Source organism: Chrysochloris asiatica, unplaced genomic scaffold (genome assembly GCF_000296735.1).
Source record: "Chrysochloris asiatica unplaced genomic scaffold, ChrAsi1.0 scaffold00104, whole genome shotgun sequence".
In the NCBI taxonomy this organism is placed as follows: Eukaryota; Metazoa; Chordata; class Mammalia; order Afrosoricida; family Chrysochloridae; genus Chrysochloris; species Chrysochloris asiatica.
This window is the reverse complement of record NW_006408622.1, coordinates 7115678-7137500: the sequence shown is the minus strand read 5'-3', so window position 1 is coordinate 7137500 and position 21823 is coordinate 7115678. Positions and strand designations below refer to the sequence as shown.

Below are 21823 nucleotides of genomic sequence, written 5' to 3'. Positions count from 1 at the left end.
CTTCCTGTTTGTTTCTATTCCACCTCCTTCCCATGCCGTCTCAACTTTGTCCTTAGGTAAGTGTTGTCATTTTTTATTTTGAATGATTGACTTTCATCATTCATAGTGAGCATTCCATCATTCATCATTCCTAGTGCTGTTGTCCCCCCTATATACCTATCTACTGCTTGACTGAAAGTTGGGCCACCAGGATGAGTTTCTTACCAGACCTGGACAGTGGTTGAGGACCATAGTCTCAGGTTCTTCCAGTCTCTTCCTGACCAGTAAGTCTGGTCTTTTTTTATTTTTTATTATTCTAAAGAATTTTGAGTTCTTTTTCACATATTCTGCTACTCTATCAGTACCTTTTAATGTGCTCCCTTTCTGAAAAGTTGGTAGTGATAGCTGGGCACCATCTAATTCTTCTGATCTCAGAGTCATGGAAACTGATGTTCACATGTTCCATTCGTCCATTGGACTAATTGATTCCAAGTTTCCTTGATTTTTATCCCTCTTCTTTCTTCTGCATACAGAGAGACCAATAGCTGTACCTTAGATGGCCACTCATGAGCTATTGAGGTCCCAGATGCTACTCACCAAAGTAGGTTGTACAACAATGTCTTTGTGGACTTTGGTAGAATTTTGATGAATAAAAGTTTAAATTTTTTATGAGGTCCTATTTATTTTGTTGTTTGTGCACTTTATATTTTTGAGAATCAGAACCTAGTCAGGTTGACATGTTTGTGCTCTTTTTAAGAAAGCATATATTTTTCTTTTTTTTCTTAAGAGGTCTGTAAGTCCAAACATGTGATCCACTCCTGCCTCTTCTTGAACTTGGATGGTAGTGAGATGCTTCAGCTTTTGTTATTATATTAGATAATCCATTGTTGAAAGCTACGCCTGACAGCATTACCTCTGCTTTTTCTTCTAAGAATTTTCATTATATTCACTCTTATATGTGGGGGCTTTAAGAAGCTTGTGGAAGAATTCCATTATCTTTTCATTCAATTTTTCCACAAACTTTTTGAAGCCCCGTCTTACTTACTGATCATGATCACAATCAAAGACTACACAGTATGTGGTATATATTGCACCTTGGCTGGCTGGCTGTGTGTCATGGAGTCGGTTCTGACTCATAGCGACCCTGTACAAGGTTTCTGAGGCTGTAAATGTTCACGGGAGCAGAATGCCTCCTCTTTCTCCCGCGAACAGCTGGTAGTTTCGACCTGCGGTTCGCAGCCCGATTCGTAACCACTACGCTGCCAGAGCTCCTTAAGGTAAAGAAAACAAAAATCCTCACAAGTGAACCAATAACTAACTAGAGAAAAGTTTGAAGTTGTCAAAACTTCATTTTGCTTGGATCCACCATCAACACTCATGGTAGCAGCAGTCAGTCAATCAAACGAGCAAAGTCTATATAGTGTATGAGTTGGAACTGACTCAGTCAGTGGCAGAGGGCTTGGCTTGGTTTTTCTTCAAAGTAGTTACTTCTATGAAGGAGCCCTGGTGGACCAATGGGTGAAGCGTTGGGCTGCTATAGAAAAGAATCCCTGGAGATCATCCACTCAGACGATCCTCTGTAGAAGTCCTGTATCTCCACCGCCACAGTTCTCTAGAATACATATGACACATCAGCCCAAAGAGGACAATTGGTACATGTGAGCTCTGGTAGCAAAGTGGTTAAGAGACGGGCTGCTAATCTCAAGGTCAACAGTTCGAAATGACTAACTGTTCTGCAGGAGAAAGATGAGGCATTCTGCTTCCATAAACATTTACAGCCTCGGAAACCCTATGTAGGGTCACTATAAGTCAGAATCGACTCCACAGCACACTACTACCATCATTTCTGTAAGTGGGATGGCTCCCAGGGAAGAGCTCAATCTGAAGCAAATTATGGGAACAAATACTCTTCAACCATGTACATGAAGGAGTCCTGGTGTGGTGCTGTAGGATAAAGCACTAGACCGCAAGGTTGATTTGAACCACAAGGTCGGTGGTTCAAATTTACCAGCTGCTCCTTGGAAACCCTGTACAGAGTTGCTATGAGTTGGAACAGACTCGACAGCACTAAACAATCACAACAACAGCCTGAAGTCACACTTCAGTTCTTCCATACCAGGAGTTCCAAAGTCAAACTACTCTCATGTCGTTTTTGTCAGGTGCCATCGAGCTGGAACCAACTCATAGCGATCCCATGCACAGCAGAACGAAACAATGTCCAATCCTGGGCCAACCTCACTACCGCTGCCACACTTGAGTCCATCAATGATGCCACCTGGCCAATCCATCTCGTTGGGGGTCTTCCTCTTTTTCTCTGACCCTCCATCTTACCCAGCATGACATCCTTCTCTAGCGACTGTTCCCTCCTGACAACATGGCCAAAGTATGAGAGACGAAGTTTAGCCATCTTGGCCTCCAAAGAGCATTCTGGCTGCACTTCTTCCAAAACAGATCTATTGGTTCTTTTGGCTGTCCATGGCACTTTCAATATTCTCCTCCAACACCACAACTCAAAGGCATCAATTCTTCTACGATCTTCCTTACTCACTGTCCAGCTTTCACATCCATACGAGGTTATTGAAAATACCATGGCTTGGGTCAGGCGCACCTTAGTCCTCAAGCTGACATCTCTGCTCTTCAATACTTTAAAAAGTTCCTGTGCAGCAGATTTGCCCAGTGCAATACGTCGTCTGATCTCTTGACTGCTGCTTCCGTGAGTGTTGATAGTTGATCCAAGAATGAAGTCCTTGACAACTTCAATCTTTTCTCCATTGATAAGAATGTTGTTTATTGGTCCAGTGGTGAGGATTTTTGTTTTCTTGACATTGAGATGCAATCCATATCGAAGGCTGTGCTCTTTCATCTTCATAAGTAAATGTTTCAAGTCCCCTTCACTTTCAGCAATTAAGGTTGTATCATCGGCATATCACAGGTTGTTAATGAGTCTTCCTCCAATCCTGACGCCACGTTTTTCTTCATAGAACCCAGCTTCTCGTATTATTTGCTCAGCAGACAGGTTGAATAAGTATGGTGAAAGAACACAACCTTGTCGCACTCTCATAAAGAGAGACAATTAATTTGATAACCAAGTTCTGAAGAGTCAGGAATCCCTATAGAATAGGACATATGCAGATTAAATTGAACTATTAAGTTTCCTGTAGAAGAATATGTGATTATTTGATGACTTTTTAATTTTTCAATTCTGATCTACGCATAAAAATCAAACCACAACAATGTTAACACTGAAGTTTTCAAAAGAAATCTATTTATATTCCTTAGAAAAATGTATTTAAAGAAACAACACCAAGTTATTTACTGCTAGAGGTTTAATACATAAAGAAAAACACTCACACATTATACTGAACTTATCAGTACATAATTATGGTCATAATACTTATTTGTATACTTGATGACTTTAAAAGTAGACACAGAGTAATTTAGGAAATACTATGCTTATAATTTACCTATGCTCTGAATTATACTTTGCTTTTCTTCAGTATTTCTTCCATCAATTTTTATCTCTCTCTACCTCAAACTTTTCTTTCTCTTCCCCTCTATCTCTTACCACAGTACACTTTTCACTTTCAATATTCTATCTAATTAACTCAGAAGGGATAGCAAATACATGTTATCTCTAAATTCATCATAACACTTGCTTACTATAAATTTCTCAGAGAAATGCATAGAAGACTGGTTTTCAGTACTCAATATAATTACTTCTTAGTATTTGAATAAATCTAAAGAATTAGACTAAAACATCAGTATATAAGTAATGAATTTTGCTTAAAGTGTTCAATTTGCTGATAGATTAATTCTTTAAAACAAAGTAAGAATTGCTAAAAAAAAAAAGGTTTTTTTTTAAAGGTGGTAGAAGGCGATCGGGAAAACCTGAAGATGTAAGAGAAATAAGCAAGTCTGAGCTAAAATCCAGCTCAATCACTAGCATCAAGTGCATCCTTAACCACTTAACTCCTCTGAACCTTGATTTTCTCACCTGTCATTGGGGATCATGTCATATTTACAGAAAAGATGACCTGATGGCATGGTGGTTAACCTAACAGTCACAGTGTTGGAACCTACCAGGATGCTCCAAGGGAGAAAGATATGGCAGTCTTCTTGCATGACGATTTATAACTCTGTAAACCCTATAGCTGGCTATAGGACAAGCATCAGACTGCTAACCCACCAGTCGCTCTTCAGAAACCCTATACAGGGTCTATGGGTCGGAACCAATTCAGTGGCACTCAATCACAACAACAAACCCTATGTGCAGTTCTATTCTGTTCTATGACATCGCTGTCAGTGAGAATCTACGTGACATCAGCAGCTGCTCATTATTTGCAGAAGCAATTGTGAAAAATAAACATAATATCGATAACTTCCTAGTCCGAGTTCAATTAATGACAACTTATTGTGATCATTACAAGTATAACTGACTGGTTTGTTACAAACTCCCCTAGTTGTTTGTAACTCCCAGCTAGCTGCTATGTTCCCAGGTCTATTAAGTATAGGGGGATCAACGTTTGCTGAAATTAGCTTAGAATTCATTTCTGACCCTAAGAGTGAAGGAAAGTTTTGGCATGAGCTAGAGAATTTCCCAAACACCTGATGCAGTGTTGAGTCTCTTGAGGCCAGAAGTTCTTTTCTAGAGTTAGAAAAATGTCGTTTCTTGTGTAGTACCTGTAAGCTCTACTACTGATGTGCTTAGGGCTTGCGTTGGCAGTATGAGGAGTTTTTTGTTTTGTTTTTTTACATTTTCTTCGTTGTTGACACTACGTGTTATTTTACGTCTCCAACAATTCCCAATGCCCCATTTCTCTACCACCACCACCACCCCACCCCCGCCCCTTTCTTTTTAAGAGAAAGAAATGCTTGGTTTGGGTTGAAAGATTATGTTCTATTTTTACCTGAGGCACCTACAAACAGCGAGGGCCTGCAGCAATGGCGCAAAGCTTTCCTTTGGTTGGGAGAGTGGGTGGGGGAGCAGCAAATACAACACCAGCGGCCGGGGTGGGGGGTTCATCAGAGCCCAGGCGCTGCTCAGCTTCGGCCTTAGGAGTCTTCGGGTAAGCTAGGGGTGCGCACACGATAGGAACGAGACCAGTACCAAGAGGTCTCTTTTATGCTCTAACGCTAAGTCAGTCCCCACCCCCCACCCCCAGTTAGGAGCTTTAACAAAGACTTGGTTAATGAGTGCGATTGGACCTATTCTGCAGTTGGAATAACTGAGGTTTGGAGAGGTGGACCCCTACGCGGCCCACAATCTTCTGCAGTTGTGAACAGGAAGATCTTCTTCGGCGTCCGGGCCTCGGCCTCGGTTTTCCCTCCTGTGGGGAACTTTTCTTGACTGCCAGGTTCAGGGTCCAGCGCTCTTGTGGTGCCCTCGACGTGGCCTCTGGCCTGGTTACTATCCCCGTATTGTCCACAATCCTCCCGGGTGGCGCCACGACTTCACCCGCTACCCCTGCTCCAGGCGAAGAGTGTGGGTCCTACGTTCCGCACCCCAAGGTTTCGTCCCGTTCCCTGAGTCTTCGCGGCACTCACAGGGAGCGCTGGAGGAGGCGTCTAGAATACCCAAAGCAGGACCTTGAGGCTCGGAACCGGCGAGCAACCCGCGCAGGTACCCTAACTCTCGGCGGAGAAGTTGCAAGACGCCGACTCCGCCCCGGCCAATCCTGGAACTTGGGTAGGCCGGGGGCGGGGACGTGGCGGGGTGGGGCCCCAGGGATCCGGGGGCTTGGCCTGGGGCCGCCCTGGAGGGAAGTGGGTGGGACGGGGGCGGGCCCGGGCGCCCTCTGGGGCTGTAGGCTGCAGCGGAGCTTCAGTTCTCTCTCCGTGCCCGCGCCGCCAGCATGACCGACGCACTGCTGCCCGCAGCTCCCCAGCCGCTGGAGAAGGAGACTGACGGCTACTTTCGGAAGGTGGGTGATTTCTGCGGGCTCCAGACCTCCGTCCCCCAAGGATGAAGAGGGTGATGCAGCAGCGCGCGGCGTGTTGCTCAGGCCCGGAAGGGGGAGAGGGACGCACTGGCCTGTTGCCGACGTGGCGGAGGGTCGGGGTCGCTGGGTAGGGTGGGCGGCGGCGTGCTGGGTCTCCCTGAGCAGGTGCGGACGGAAGTTGTCCGCAGCGGATAGGTTGGGGGCACACTGGGCAGCCCAGGTGCAGTCGGGGACTGGCGGACGCAAGGGGCCACACCGTACAGGTGCTGGCGGAGAATAGTGGGCCGGAGAGGGCTATGCTCAGGGTCTCCTCGGCCCTTGATCTCGCGCGGCCGGGGGAGGGACCGGTTCCCAGCGCTTTCGCACCCTCGTCCTCGCTGCGATGTTGGGACCCGAGTTTAATTTCCACCAGAGCTCTTGGCAGGGGCGTTCGGATGGAGTAAGGACCACCGTAGACGGGTCGGAGTTCTCTTTTTCCCTCCAAAATGCTTCCAGAGTTCTCTCTACTTTGGGGGAAGTGGGGGAGGAAGAACTGCTGGTGGGAGGGGAGTTCGGGCGTTCCCCCTCCCCTCGCCCCCAGTCGTCCTGGAGGGCTTGAGCACCTGGTACGGGAGTGCCACAGTTTCATCTCTTTTCACTTGTTGCTAAAGCGAATTTGATTGGTTTGTCCTCCTGTGCGGGCTCCTCGGCGCTTGGCATGTCCAGGTGTTCCTCTGTACGAACTGCCGCGCCCCTCTCTGCAGTTGACATTCGGTCAACCCAGTTCCTAGTGACCCTAGCCCCGCGGGGCGGGTGCGGTGGAATGCTAATGCTTACAGGTGTCTGGGCCAGGCTACAAAGATACTTTTGTGAGCGCCCAAGGGGTAATCTCTTAAATTTTTACGGGGGCGGGGGTGGGAGTGGGGAGCAATGATTCTCCTGCTGGCCTCTTCTGGCGCCCCTTTGCCTTCCTTCCTCTGCCTTCTTCTCGCTACGCTTGTGTGGTGAGCTTGAGCGGCAGGTCGACACCTCCCACACCTTGCTTCTTTCAGGTCCCGGGCGAGTCTAAAAATATCTTTTGGCGGTTGGCCAAGAATAGCTGGGTGGATTGAGAGTTGTTGGTTTTTTTTTTAATATAACAGATGTATTTTTTTTATAACCGATAGGACCAAAGGCAGAGTGTGTAATTATGAATAGGGAAGTGAAACTGTTTCCCACAGAACAATCAATTCTTAATTGTTCAGAACCTAACGAACTACCCAGCTGGTAAATGGTCTTGGCATCTTCCTCTTCCCCTGTGACTTGCCTTTGGGCTTTTGCTTTCTGCTCAGGAGTTGTGACCACAGAGAGTGGGCAGGGGTGGGGAAACAGGTGGGGGGAATATGAAAACAGGTGGGGGAAAACTTTTTTTTGTCATATGGCATTTAGTATTTTTTAAAAAAGGAAAGTGGTTTTAAGGTATATTTAAGTTCAAAGATGTCATCATGGAATTATAGGATTATAACTTCTAATTATGTGTGGGGTTTGGGACAGAGGATCACAGGCCAGGGAATTGCAGCTTGGCATGGGAATTCCTAGATCTGGGTTCTAGTTCCCCAGGGCTCAGACTGTCACTCCCACAAAATTGCTGTGTGGCCTCCAGCAAGTTGCTGCCTCTTTCTGGGACTTGTTTCCTCCCTGGATTGTGGGTCCCCTTGAACAGGTGTAGAGCCACCTGGGGGGAAATGTACACAGGGAGGAGCATGAGGAAAACACCTATGAACACCCACTTGGCTCCATCTTCAGCCAAACAATAGATAGATATATGGGGAGTGGAGGTGGAGGAGGGACTGGTGAGATATGCACACCATAGAATGTCAAGCATTTGAGATCAAAAGGGCAGCATTTACCTAAGGATAAATTTTAAAGAGTTGGGAAGGAATGCAAACAAGAAACACAGGGAGGAAGTGGGATGTGGGATAAGTGATGTTACATGGAGGGGATTGCAATTATTGAGATGAAACAAAGTGCGTGTGATTTATCGAACGTAAGCCTTCATTCAATTCACAATCAAAAATTAGAAAAGAATATACTGATGAAGAAGATGAGTTTCCTGTGGGAGACTTCCATGGGTGTAAGACCTAAGGGAGTGGTGAAAAGTCGTTAGGTTGGGGGATTTTTCCATTTCAGTTTCTCTAGTAAGAGAATCATGGGTATATAAAATAAAAGGAAACACCACTTTACAAATTAGAAGCATAGATTTTGAGACTGAGACCTTGTAATGATCACTGTAAGGAGCTCTGGTAGCATAGTAGTTATGAATCGGGCTGCTAATCTCAAGGTCGGCAGTTCGAAACTACCAGGTGTTCTGTGGGAGAAAGGTGAGGCTTTCTGCTCCTGTAAAGATTTGCAGCCTCAGAAACTCTGTGCAGGGTCACTGTGAGTCGGAACTGACTCCACGGTACTTAACAACAACAATGATCACCAACAATGATCACCGTACAATTCAAGTCTGGCCAGTCTAAAGAATTTTTTTTTTTAAGGAGGAAAGTAAAAAATGTTGATCTATAATCTGAGTCACTTTGACATAAAGTAAATTATGAGGGGGTAGATGTAATTTAGGAGTCCTGGTGTGGCGCTGTGGGTTAATGCGTTAGACTGCAAAGTCGGTTTAAACTGCAAGGTTGGTGGTTTAAACTGCAAGCTTATCTGTTGCTCCTTGGAAACCCTCTACAGAGTCCCAATGGGTCAGAATTGACTCAGCGGCTCATAACAGCAACACAGATGCTGCAAAGTCGGTTTAAACTGCAAGGTTGGTGGTTTAAACTGCAAGCTTATCTGTTGCTCCTTGGAAACCCTCTACAGAGTCCCAATGGGTCAGAATTGACTCAGCGGCTCTTAACAGCAACACAGATGCAAAGGGTCCACGCACTGGACTGTGTGGTATATTTGGTATATATACTTCCAGTCGAAAGGTTGGAAGATCGAGTCTGCCCAGAGATACCTCGGGAGAAAGCCATGGAGCGCTACTTCATGGAGGATAGCTCTACTTTGACACACATGGGGATCGTAGTGAGTTGGAGTCTACTCCTTGGCAGCTGGTTAAATGTTATCGAGGTGAAGAAGGGCAGGAAGCACTCTTCAGGCAAAGGGAGCAGCAGTGTGGGCAAAGAAAGGCATGGCATTATGAGCCTTGTGTGGAGGTATAGGCTGTGAGGAGTCAGACATCCTACTAAGGAATGGAGGAACCACAGGGATACACCAGTGTTGAAAGCAGGACCAGATATGTGAGATCATGTCAAAGAAAGATCACTGCGACAGATGAGTGATCCATCAGTGCATGGGAGTTGGGAATGCCAAACGTGGCGGCAGGGAGGGATTTCAGGGATGTACCACTTAATCTCCATCATCTCTTCCCTTCCTTCTTTAGGGCTTTTTATGCAAAGTGCTTCTGTCATTCCTTCTGAAGAGGAGGTGGGACTAAGGGTTTGGGCAGAGGCACGTAGCCTTGGAGGTACAGTAGGAAGTATCGCAGTTCAAATCCACCAGCCGCTCCATGGGAGAAAGATAAGGAAGTGGGTTTCTGTAAAGATTCATAGCCTCAGAAACCCTAGGAACCTTTCCAACCCTGTCCTGTAGGATCAATAAAGAGGTGGAATTGGTTGAAGGCAGTGAGTTTTGGGGCAAAGGCAGTGTCAACAGGATGAGAAGAATTAATGGGGAGGGGGGAATGGGCTGGGGTACAGAAACTGCCAAGGGCTATCCAAGATTTCTGCCCTAGGGCACCTGGGTAGATGGTCTTGTGGTTCACTGAGCTGGAGGGAGACCAGTGGGGAGCTGGTGTGGGGATAGGAGATTTGAAGTCCTCTGAGAGCCTCAGGTGGGTGGTCCCAGTGGAGGGACGGCTCCACAGACCTGCCAGCCACAAGGGTATCTTGGCTGGAGATACAGCTTTGTGGAGAAGACCAGTGTGGGAAGCAGTTAGGATGTTGAGTACAAATAGGACCAGGGAGAGAGTTCTGGAAACTAGTACTTCCACTTAAGGTTTAGGCAGAGAGATGGGAAACAAGAGGAAGGTAAGGAGTCCAGGAAGCTAAGAAGAGAGTCTTTTAAGTGATGACGTGCGGTGGACAAGTCAGAAGAGCATTGTGCAGGACTGGATTTAATTCTTTAGGGGCTTGTCAGTGGAGAGTTAGGAGCAGAAATCAGTGTGGAAAGAAAGGAAGGCGAGAAGATAGACATTGCAGAGCATTGGGTAAGGAAGTGAAGGTCTGCCTTGCTTTAAAATGACAACGTCTTGAACCTTATGAAGGTAAAGTTGTTGGGGCTGTGAAGATTCAGGGGAGAAAGAGGAAGACTGTGGAGCGATTCCAGGTGACAGTTGGAAACCACTGTTGCCTGGGGTGGGTTTAGGAGCTAAGCAGGGGCAGTAGGAGAAAGGACGACAGTAAGGATACCCAAGGAGTCTGAATCTTATGTGACTTGGCCCCAAATCGGGCTCCCCTCACCTGTCTTTGCTTTATTTGAAGATTTTAGTTCTGTGTACAGAACTAATTTCTACTCAAGCCAGACTTCTCTGTCTTCCTGCCCACTTTGTTACACTTCTTCCCTTTCTCTCTTTAAATGCCATTCTATTCCATTCATTCCCAAAGCATTTACTGAGTAGCAGCTTTGTGCCTGCCCTCTGTCAGGTTCTAGGACATTTTTGGTCCTAACTAGTAAGGTTTCTGGAGTCCTGGTGTGGCGCTATGGGCAAATGCATCAGGCTGCAAAGTCGTTTGAACTGCAAGGTCCGTGGTTCAAGCTCACCAGCTGCTCCTTGGAAACCCTACACAGGGTCGCTATGGGTCAGAATCGACTCGATGGTGTTTAACAACAACAACAGTAAGGTTTCTGTGGCTGGCCTCATTTCCTGGGTTGCTGAATAGTATGAGAGTATGGATTTTATTGGGGTGTTGTTAAATGCTGTTGAGTTGGTTCCAACCCTGTGTAGTTTCCGAGGAGCGGCTCGTGGGTTTGAACTGTTAACCTATCATACCATGCCACGCCATAGCTCAGGCCATACTTGAAAAGCTTTTTTGAAGGTTTAGCGTGGAGAGCAAACAGGCTTATTATCCAAACAGCACTAACTGGCCTTAGGTTTCAGGATCCAAGGCCTGGATCCTGAAAATATAAGATAGCCATTGAGAGAGGCAGGTGCCCTGGTAAATCAGTCTTTTGGGGGTTGTAAGGAGCTCTGGTAGCATAGTGGTTATGAATCGGGCTGCTAACCTTAAGGTCAGCAGTTCAAAACTACCAGCCATTCCGCGGGAGAAAGATGAGGCTTTCTGTTCCCGTAAAGATATACAGCCTCGGAAACCCTGTTCAGGGTCACTATGAGTCGGAGACGACTCCACGGTACTTAACAACAACAGATACTGTGGGTTAGGCATGGGACTGCTAACCACAGGGTCAGCAATTTAAACTCACCTGCCACTTCACAGTAGAAAGACGAGGCTGTCTGCTACTGTAATGATTTACAGGTGTGGAAACCCTATACAGGGTCACTACAAGTCGGAATAGACCCGATTGCCTTGGGGAAGGTTGTCTGTTTGTTTTGTTTTTAGTATGGGGCTTAGCTCTACAGGGCCTGAGGGCACAACTCAGCCCAGGTAAGGCGAAGACTGTCCACCTAGGGGCCTGGCAGACAGCACGGGTTAGGATAGGATCACTCTGAAATGGACAAATGATCCCTGATCTATAACATTATTGTGTCTCCCTCTCTCCCTTTTCTCGCTGTTTACACTTTTGTCCTCATTACATGAGATATGCACAAAGAAAGGGCCAGCCATTTAAGATGAATCCTAAAATGATGATTCGTGGAATTGCAACTTCTTTTTGCCAAACAGATGTTTATGCTCATTTTAGTAAAAGCCTTGGAAGAATGTGTGTCTGTCCGGCCAATAGTGAAACTGGGAAAAATGCAGGCTTCCGCAGGGCGCTGCATCCTGATAGCAGGTCCCTACTCTGATTTGGAAACCCATAAAGGACCTACTCTTTGGGCCAAAAAAATAACCAGCTGAAGAAAAAAGACTTTCCCCAGGGCTGTTGGGAGTACTTTGAATACTAGATCTCTGCACCAAGAGAAAGAAGAGAGGTAGTACAAAGTCCAGCATTGTGATTTCTTATCTCTGTCTCATCCTCTGGGAACACTAATGACCCAAAATGAATTTAGCTCCATTGTCTTTGCTCAATAACAGTAGAAGTTGTTTCTTGTTCACGGAAACTGGAGGCTGGACAGGGCCCCAGGGTTCATTGTGTCCTGGTTTATAGTCCCTGTTTATTCTGGGCTGCCTTAAGGACTCCAACAGAGAAGGAAGGAGAATCCTTTTTATTTGTAAACCCAGAAGCTCCTCCTAGTTTCTTCTCTACAACATTCATCGTGTTGTTACTAGGTACCCTGGGTTGGTTTTGAGTCCTAGCAACCCTGTATGGAAGAGAAGGAAACCTGCCTCGTTCTGTACCATCCCCTTCCATTTAAACACACCACTGCATGAAGTTGATTCCAACTTACACACATCTATGTAGGGTTTCTGTAAGTCTTTACGGGAGTCTACAGCCTCATCTTTCTCCAGGTGATGGGTTCAAACCACCAGTCTTGTGGTTAACAGCCTTAACACTCACGCTATCCACAGGGTTTCTTCCATTCATTTTGTTATTAAGTGCCTTCAATTTGGTTCTGACTCATAGCGACCCTGTATGTCAGGGGTGGGGAACCTTTTTTTTTTTTGGGGGGGCCAAAATTTATAACATTCACGGGTCATTCAAAATTATCAACTTAAAAATTAGCCTGATATATTTGGTCAAACATTTAATGAACTCACTCCTAAGGTTCTGGTGTGGCGCTGTGGGTTAACGTGTTTACACTGCAAAGTCAGTTTAAATCACAAGGTAGGCGGTTCAAGATTACCAGCTGCTTCTCAGAAACCCTATGCAGGGTCACTATGAGTCAGAACCAACTCGACAGCACTTAACAACAACAACGAAGGTCCTTGTGTAGGAACCCTGGTAGTGTAGTGGGATACGCATTGGGCTGCTAACCGAAAGGTCAGCAGTTCGAATCTACCAGCCATTCTGCAGGAGAAAGATGAGGCTTTCTGCTCCCATCAAGATTTACAGCCTTGGAAACTCTATGAATGGTTGGTTGGTTATGTGCTGTCGAGTTGGTTCCAACTCATAGTGACTCTGTATAGGGTTTCCAAGTCTTTAAATCTTTAGTGAGAGCAGAAAGCCTCATCTTCTTTTGCAGAGCAGCTGGTGAGCTGTAACCACCAATTCCGTGATTCTCAGTCCAGTGCTTACCCCATTCATTATAGTGAAGTCCTGGTGTGGTTCTGTAGAATAAGCACTGGACTGCAATGCGGTTTGCACTGCTAGGTCGGTGGTTCAAACTCACCAGCCGCTCCTTGGAAACCCTATACATGGTCTCTATGAGTCAGAACTGACTTAACGGCAATTAACAACAACAAATTTTATGTTGGAGTCCTGGTGTGGTGCTGTAGGATAAACACTGGACTGCTAACCACAAGGTCGGCATTTCAAACCCACCAGCCCCTTCTTGGAAACCCTGTACAAGGTCGCTATGAGTTGTAACTGACTCAGCACTTAACCACAATAATAATTTCATGTTAACAGCTTGGTGCATCATTTATGAGCACCCTTTAAATGTGTGTGTGTGTGTGTGTAAGTGTAAGTCTGTTGAGCTGCTGAGTCCTCAGAGCATTGTGTGGACTCATCAACTTCAGCTTTACAAGTAATGTGTTGTTCCTTCTGTTTGGACCCAGCTTCTTCAAGCCTTCATTTTTGAGGGGGAAGGTGAAACTTAGCGATACTGTCCTTCCCTGCACCCTACCATGATCTGAGTCCTAAAGGCCAGGCTGGACCCAGACTGAACATGACCTTGGTTAGGGTTTCCCCAGCAGCCCAGAGGGTTTGCCTGACAGACACCTCTCAGCATTGTGGGAAGCCAGATCCTGACCTGGAGAGGTTCCCTGACAGAAACTGAATGTTCAGGGTGACTCAGGAGAGCCAAAGTGATGAGCTGTAACATTGTAAATGTCCCTTGTTTCCTGGGGCTATTTGGACTGGTCCCAAGACACCACCTGATGCGGCTGGGCATCAGCTTAGCCTGCTCACCACTTCCTCCTTCAGCCCTGATAGCAGTCTTATGACCAGAGGCTGCACTGGAGGTGGGCATAGTGCTATGGAATCCTGGGTGTGACTCAGCCAGAGGGCTCTGTGCTAGAGTGAACAGCAATACCATCTACAACCAAGGTGTCTCCTGCCTGCAGTAGTAGGGAGAGAGAAACATGGGTGAAAGCTGCAAGTCTTTCAGTGGACCTTCCAGTCAGTCCCATGATGAGTTCACTATGACCAGATGCCCTTAGAAAATACCAAGCTTTGGCTTCCTTTTTTTTTTTTTTTTTTAATTGTTTTATTGTGAATTATATGGTATTTTACATGGGGAAACTTTAATTTTACATTCATTCCATCTTATATCATCTCATTGCCATGTTTCCAATCCCCTCCATGCATCATCAACCACCCAAAGGGTATATCCCAGAAATCTGCCCCCTACACTTCCCCCTCCTCCCCCTAATTTTCAGCCCACAGTCCCTTTCCCTCTCTGGGTCCAAAGACCCCAGTTGCTTCATCACTTTGCGTCATCATCTCTGCCTCCAACTCAGGCATCTATCTCTCTTTCTCTGGGTAGGATCCCGCTCTCGGCTCTTCTCCGTTGATGGTCCCCGAGGTCTCCACTCCTATCCTGGAGAATAAATCACTCCCTTCCTTGTTACAAAACTTCTACCTTTGCATTTCCAACCCTCATAATCCGTCCTGATAAGCATTATTCACTACAGTATCACGAGTTACCCATCTGTATCTCCTTTCATCAGTTCCGCCCAGACAGATTGAATAGTACCTTCTGGAGAGAAATTCTGCCTTCCGCCATGCTCCCTAGCACCAGGTTCCCTCTTGAAAGCTTGTAAGCCAGTCACTTCTTGCCTTTGTAGTCCCCCCCTCCCAATTTGAGTATCCAATGTCCAAGCTGCCCTTCTCCGTCCACTCTGTGTGTGTAGGGGTGTGTGAATGTTTCTTGCTGTGGGGATTTGTTCCCTCTTTTGAGTGGCTACTCCATAGGTATAGGTCAAGTTCATCAGACTGTATTAGCTCACTCTTATTTTTTATTTTATTTTTTTCCCCATCTTCTTTCCTTTCCTGGTTGAGCTCCGATCATCCAGTCATCTGGTCCAGGTCACATGGGTATCATTTGCAAGTGTGGGCGCTCCTGTGCATATGTCCTCTCTTCCCGTTAGCCGGTAGTTCCACCCTCCTCTCGAGACCTCTGTGGCCACATTTGGCTTCCTTTTTAGAAGAGAAAAGGGTAGGATCAACTTCAGAGGTAGGTTCTTTCTCTTCAGTATATGTATTAGAAAATTAACGTGTTGCTAAAAAAAAAAAAAAAAAAGGCACTACAGACAGGTGTCAATTAAGAGACACACATACACACTCCATACATGTTGTTGCTAAGTGCCATTGAGTCAGTTCCAACTCATACTGAGCCTGTATTGGGTTTCTGAGGAGCAGCTGGTGGGTTTGAACTGTCAACCTTGTGGTTTGTAGTCCAGTCTGATCCTACAGTGCCACACCAGGTGTCCTGTTAACGACTGGCAAGTACATCCTAACAGCTGAAAGAAATAAATCATTGGTTGGGTCTGGAGATACTTTAAAATGTATAGAAATTTTTGTGACCGTGAGGTTTTACAGACTGGAGGTATAGTAAAAGCTTTTCCCCCCCAGCAAGTTGAAAAGCAACCATGTTGTTGCTAAGTGCCTTCAAGTCGATTCAGACTCATAGCAACCCTGTATAGAGTTTCTGAGGAGCAACTGGTGGATTTGAACTGCCGACCTTGTGGCTTGCAGTCCAGTGATGATTCTACAGCACCACACCACATTCAAATGTTTATAAAGATTTATAGAACTGACTGAAGGGATAGTTTAAGATTATGGCTAAGTGTTGATTCGTATCTCGGCTCCCTCTCCACAGGAATGAACTGAGATGTTGGAATCTCAACTTCTAATCCTGGTATCTGGCAGAGATCATAGAAGGGCAGAGAGGAGGCATGTTTTACAAGCACCAAATTCCTTGTGCTGTTTTTATGGCATTGAATAGCTAGATTCTGCCCATCCAACCTGCTGGCTTGGTGAAAAGTTAAACTAGGTATTAGACATATAGATTTGTATGGCAGCTTCGGCTAACTCATAAACCTGTTTTCCAGAGTTCGGTGGTTGAGGGGGGTGATTGTGACTAGGAAAGGGTAAGTAAGAAAGACAGAGAAAATAGGTGATGTGCCACCGAGTCGGTTCCAACTCATAGCGACCCTGTATATGTTTTCTGAGGCTACAAATCTTTATGGGAGTCGAAAGCCTCATCTTTCTCCCATGGAGCGACTGGTAGATTCAAACTGCTGACCTTGAAGCTAGCAAATCTGTGTAACCCACTGCACTACCAAGGCTCCTGAAACTGGAGAAGCACCTGAAAGCATTTGCCCTTCCAGACCCCATGTGAAGGACTCTCTGGCTAGGAGCTGCCCCAATCCTGCATTGTCACCCCCTCAGTCTTACTCCTGACCTTGAATCCCAAGCTTGCACTGTGCCCTACATTTGCTGGAGACACATCTACTTGTGTGGCCTTTATCTATGGCTGTGTGGAAAAAGGGCCCCAACTGGTTCCCAGAGCTGGGCCCCAGTGGAGGAGCAAAGACAGCTTCAGTCCCTCAGTCCCTGCCTTCCAGATGGCCTGACCTTTCACCTTTCCATTGTCTCTCTCTGCAGGAATGGGTCGAGCACCCTCCTCTCTTTTCTTTTAAATTAAGTGTCTCTGATTTTTGCCTGGTTGCTGCCTTTCAAGCCTTGCTTCGCAGCTGAATGATTTTGAGTCTGCAATAAGGCTGTGCTTGTGTGTTCTCACTTAAGTGAACTTAATCAGGTTAGGACTTTAGTCAGCTGCAGGTGCCAGAAAACCCAATCTAAAAAGGGCTTGGCAGGTAAACAAACACACGGTTGTACATCCCTACAATGGAATTCTACTCAGCAATAAAAAGAAACAGAAATTACTGATCCATTCGGGCACATGGATGGATCCCCAAACATGATCTTGAGCAAAACCAAGCCAGATAGATGCAAGAGTGCACACTTCATGGTTCCATGTATGTGGAATTCTAGAAAAGGCAACAATCTATGGTGATGGGATTGGGCGCGTGGGCTGCCTGCAGGTGATGGAAATGCTGTCTTTTGATTGGTGTGGTAATTGCATGCATATTACTGTGTTACTGGTTGCCACTGATTTACCATTCTGACTCAGGGCCACCTCATACTCAGAGGTGCACCCCAGGCTGTGACCTTTCAGAAGGCAGATTGCCAGACCTCTCTTGCAAGGTGCCAAATCCCTTAAGTCTGTGGTGTTTGTTTCTTAAATTTAACACAAACTGTCTTGTGGTAAAATATACCTAACATTTGCTATTTCAACCATTTATGTATAATGCAGTGACGTTAGTTACATTCATTCAGTTGTACAACCACCACCACTTCCAAATTATTTTTTATTCTTCGTCTCAGAAACAAAGTACTCCTTAAGACACGCAACTTGTAATCATTACTTCTGTCCCGATGATCACTAATAAATGTTGGCCTCTGCATTTGCCTAGGTTGTGGTTGTTGGTGTTAAGTGCCTTCGAGTCGATTCTGACCCATAGCGACCCTGCATAGGGTTTGCGAGGCTGTATTTCTTTATGGGAGCAGAAAGCCTCATCTTTCTCTGCGGTACCACTGGTAGTTTGGAACTGCTGACCTTGAGATTAGCAGCCTGATTCGTAACCACTATACTACCAGAGCTCCTTTTCCTAGGTTAGACATCACCTATGGAGTCCTGGTGTGGCACTGTGGGTGAATGCGCTGAACTGCAAAGTTGGTTTAAACTGCAAGGTTGGCGGCTCAAGCTCACAACCTGCTCCTCGGAAACCTTATACAGGGTCACTATGGATCGGAACTGACTCGATGGCACTTAATAACAACAACAACAACAGATGTCTCCTATAAGTACGATATTTTGCGTCTGACTTATTTCAGTCCACATAACAATGTTTGCCCACATAACAATGTTTGCAAGGTTCATCCATATTGTAGCATGCATGAGAACTTCCTTTCACTTTATGGCTGAATAATAGCCCATTGTATGCACACACTACATTTTGTTTACCTGTTTATCAGTTGATAGACATAAGGTTGTTTTTACCTTTTGGCTATTGTGAATAATGCTGAAGTGAAAATAAATATCTGCTTTCAACCGTGCTTCCAAATCTGGGCACCAAGGAGAGGAATTGCTGGCTCGTATGAAGGGGGCATCAAAACGTTGGTGGAAAAATGGTATTAAAAGATAATGGATTTTTTCCTGAATTTTTGAAGCCCTCTTTTTGTAATTGTATGCTTAACCTTTTAAGGAACTGCCAAACTATTTTCCATAGCAGTAGTTTAGTGGTTACCAGTCAAGCTGCTAACCTCAAGGTCAACAGTTCAAAACTACCAGCCGTTCCTCAGGAGAAAGATGAGGCTTTCTGCTTCCATAAAGATTCACAGCCTCAGCAACCGTATGCAGGGTTGCTATGAGTCAGAAGGACTCCACGGCACACCACCACCAGCACCGTTTTACAACCCAACAGCAATTTATGATAAGTATTTTTTTTAATATGGAAATTAGACCTCATTAAAAAAAAAAAAAAGTGGCTTAGGCAAAAATAGCCATTGGTTCCTATAATAAAGCAAGAAGTCCAGAGGAATATCTTTAGACCCGGCACAATCTAGGGCTCAGATGATGTTACCGAGACTTAGTTTCTTAGCTCTGGCTTCCTGCAGGTTGTCTTCATTTGCAGGGAAACCCTCTCCTGCTGATGGGTATGTGACTGCAGTTGCTAAGCCTCAAATCTGCCAGGTTCAAGGCCAGTGGGGGGAAGATCAAGGCTTCTTGCCCATGTTCATGTATCTGGTGCTCATCCCTGAACCAATCCCTGGGACCAGGGACCTTTGATTTTCTAACTGGCTGGGCATGAGTCAGAAGGGAGTGGAGGAACATACACTACTCACCATTCCTGGCTGCCGTGGCCTGTGAGGTGGGGGAGTGGGACGCAGGTCATTGTTGCCCAAAGGATGGTGGAGCGAAGCTGGGCAGCCCTCAGCCTGGAGGGATGTTGGGGAGTGTGTAGGGGGGCAACAGCTGTGTTTTCTCAGCAGTTCTACACATTCTCATTGCTCAGGCTGACCCTTAGGTCATCTCAGGGGGCTCTGGGATCCTACCTCTAAGCCTCTGACTTGTGGTATCTGAGCTACATGGGGGCTCACATGGACGATGCCCTCTTAGCTGATGATGAGCTGACGCTTCACCCCGTTCTTGCTTTTCTTGGGCATTGACTGTTAGACCATCATGATTCCAGGCAGATACGGAAATAACCTGAATCTCAGTCTGGTAAGGAACCAATCAGATTCACTTTAGGGCTGGTCTTGTGGACAGGACCCCAGGCCAAGCAGGCAAGAATGGAGCTGCCCTGGTTCCTGGGTGCAACCCCTCTGGTTTTGTATCAGTCTCTACATCCCTGCCACATCTCTGCCACTGAGTTGTAGGGACTGGTCTGGGAACTGTTTGTTCAGGGTTAATCCCAACCAAAGTCTGCCATCGAGTAGATTCTGACTCATGGTGATGGAGGTGGTTATGTGTCGTGCAGTTGGGTCTGACTCATAGCAACCCTGTATTGGGTTTCTGAGGCTGTAAATCTTTACAGGAACAGAAAGCTTCATCTTTCTCCCGCAGAACTGCTGGTAATTTCAATCGGATGACGTGAGTTTAACAGGCTGATTTGTAACCTCTATGCTACCAGAGCTCCACCCTATATAAGGTTTCTAAGGCTAAATCTTTACGGGAGCAGACAGACACGTCTTTTCCCACAGAGCTATTGATGGGTTTGCGCTACCAACTTTGAGGTTACCAGCCCAGCACTGAACTCACAACGCTACCAGAACTCCTTAGTTCAGGGTTAAGTCCTTGTTCCCTTGTTCAGGGCTGGGAACTGCTAACCACCAGCTGGCAGTTCAAACCTACCAACTGTTCCGTGGAAGAAGCATGAGGCTTTCTGCTCCCATAAACATTTATAGCCTTGGAGTCCTAGTCTGGCAGTGGTTAGAAGAAACAAGGGAGAACTATGGAGTGGGTCAGCATTATGGGTCCCCTGGCAGAAACCTGTGTGTGGCTGATGGTCTCTGGGGATGCCGGGGGAACTTTCTGGCAGGCCAGGTGGCCAGATTCATCTCTTAGGACTCAGGGAAAGTTTCAGACAGCCCATTGGGTGTTTCTGGTGTTTCCAGTGGGGCCCAGCATTCCTCCCTGTCAGTAAGAACTAATGTACTTTTGGGTCCAATTACTTAGTCAAATCTAATCCTGAGCATTCCTATGCCTTATCTAGAAACCTGACCCCACATCTGTGGGCTGGTTAGGGCGTAGCGATTCCCAGCCAGCCAGAAGTTGGGTAAAACCTAGGAGCCGGGAAACATTCTTAGCAGCAAGTAAGCTGGAATGGTTGTTTATCTTAACTCTGAGCAGGTACATGAAAAGCATTTGCCATTAAAACTTCTCTATACAGTAAAACACAGCATTGGTGAACCATGTAATTTAGAGTCAAACGGAGCTATACCTTCCTAGTTCTTTAGGAAGTGAAACGCAGAGGTTGACAGTTACTTTCTCTCTTTAATAGTACCACGAAGCACAAAGTCCGCAGTTCAAACCCACCAGCTGCTCCTCAGAAAGCCTGTACAGGGTAACTATGAGTCAGAACTGACTTGACAGCACTTAACAATGACAACAACATGTCTTTGTAAAATTGTGATTTGGGTAAAAGTTTATTGAGAAAATTGGTTTTCCATTCAACAATTCATACACATTTCTGTTTTGTGACAAGACACATAACCACCTCTACAATGTAACATCACTCTTCCCACTTCCTCGCTGTGATTTACCTTTTCCCTTCACCCTATTTCCAATCCCTTTTGGTCTATTGTGAGCTTTTATTGTTAAGTGCTGTCGAGTCGGTTCTGACCCATAGCGACTCAGGATAGGGTTTCCGAGGAGTGACTGGTAGTTTGAACCACCAATGTTGTAGTTCAAACCGGCTTTGTGGTCCTTCTCTTATCCCTGGACGAATGCTGCCCACTTTGATCTGGTATGGTTAATTGTTCTGATGAGTGTATACCTCCCTGGTGTTACTGTCCACCTCATGTTGTTGTTGTTGTGTGCTGTTGAATCGGTTCTGACTCATAGCAACCCTCTATAGGGTTGCTGAGAGAGGCGGGTGGGTTTGAACTGCCAGTTTGGGGGCTGCCAGTGCAGTGTTTATCCAGTTTGGTTAAAGTCAAGCCATGGAGGTGACTTCAGTTTCAGGTTTGAAGGATGTCTAAGGACCAAAGTTTTGGGGGTCCCACCAGTCTCACTCAGACCAGTGGTAAACTTGGTCTTTTTGATGATTTTAAGTTTTGTTCCACGTTTTTTCTCACTCTGTCCATATTGTGAAGGAGCTCTGGTAGCGTAGTAGTTACGTAGGCTGTGAATCTCAAGGTCAGCAGTTTGAAACTACCAGCTGTTCTGCAGGAGAAAGATGAGGCTTTCTGATCCCGGAAAGATTTATAGCCTCGGAAACCCTGTATAGGGTTACTATGAGTCGAAACTGACTCCACGGCACATAACAACAACAACATCCATATTGTGAGGACTTCATATTGTGATCCCTTCCAGAGCTGTCCACTTGGTAGCTAACTAAGCACCACTGTGTCTTCTGGTCTCAGAGCCGTGGAGGCTGGGCTTCATGTTG

At 45.9% G+C, this 21823-nt stretch overlaps 1 protein-coding gene across 1 annotated transcript in view; it reads left to right on the top strand.

The window, feature by feature from the left end:
- Positions 1–5831: 5831 nt before the first annotated feature.
- The window catches only part of RHPN2 (rhophilin, Rho GTPase binding protein 2), an 83694-nt gene continuing 67702 nt past the window's right edge, over positions 5832–21823 (top strand). The window contains exon 1 of the mRNA XM_006867310.1: positions 5832–5900. Coding sequence (XP_006867372.1) covers positions 5832–5900 — 69 coding nt within the window. The remainder of the gene's footprint in view (positions 5901–21823) is intronic.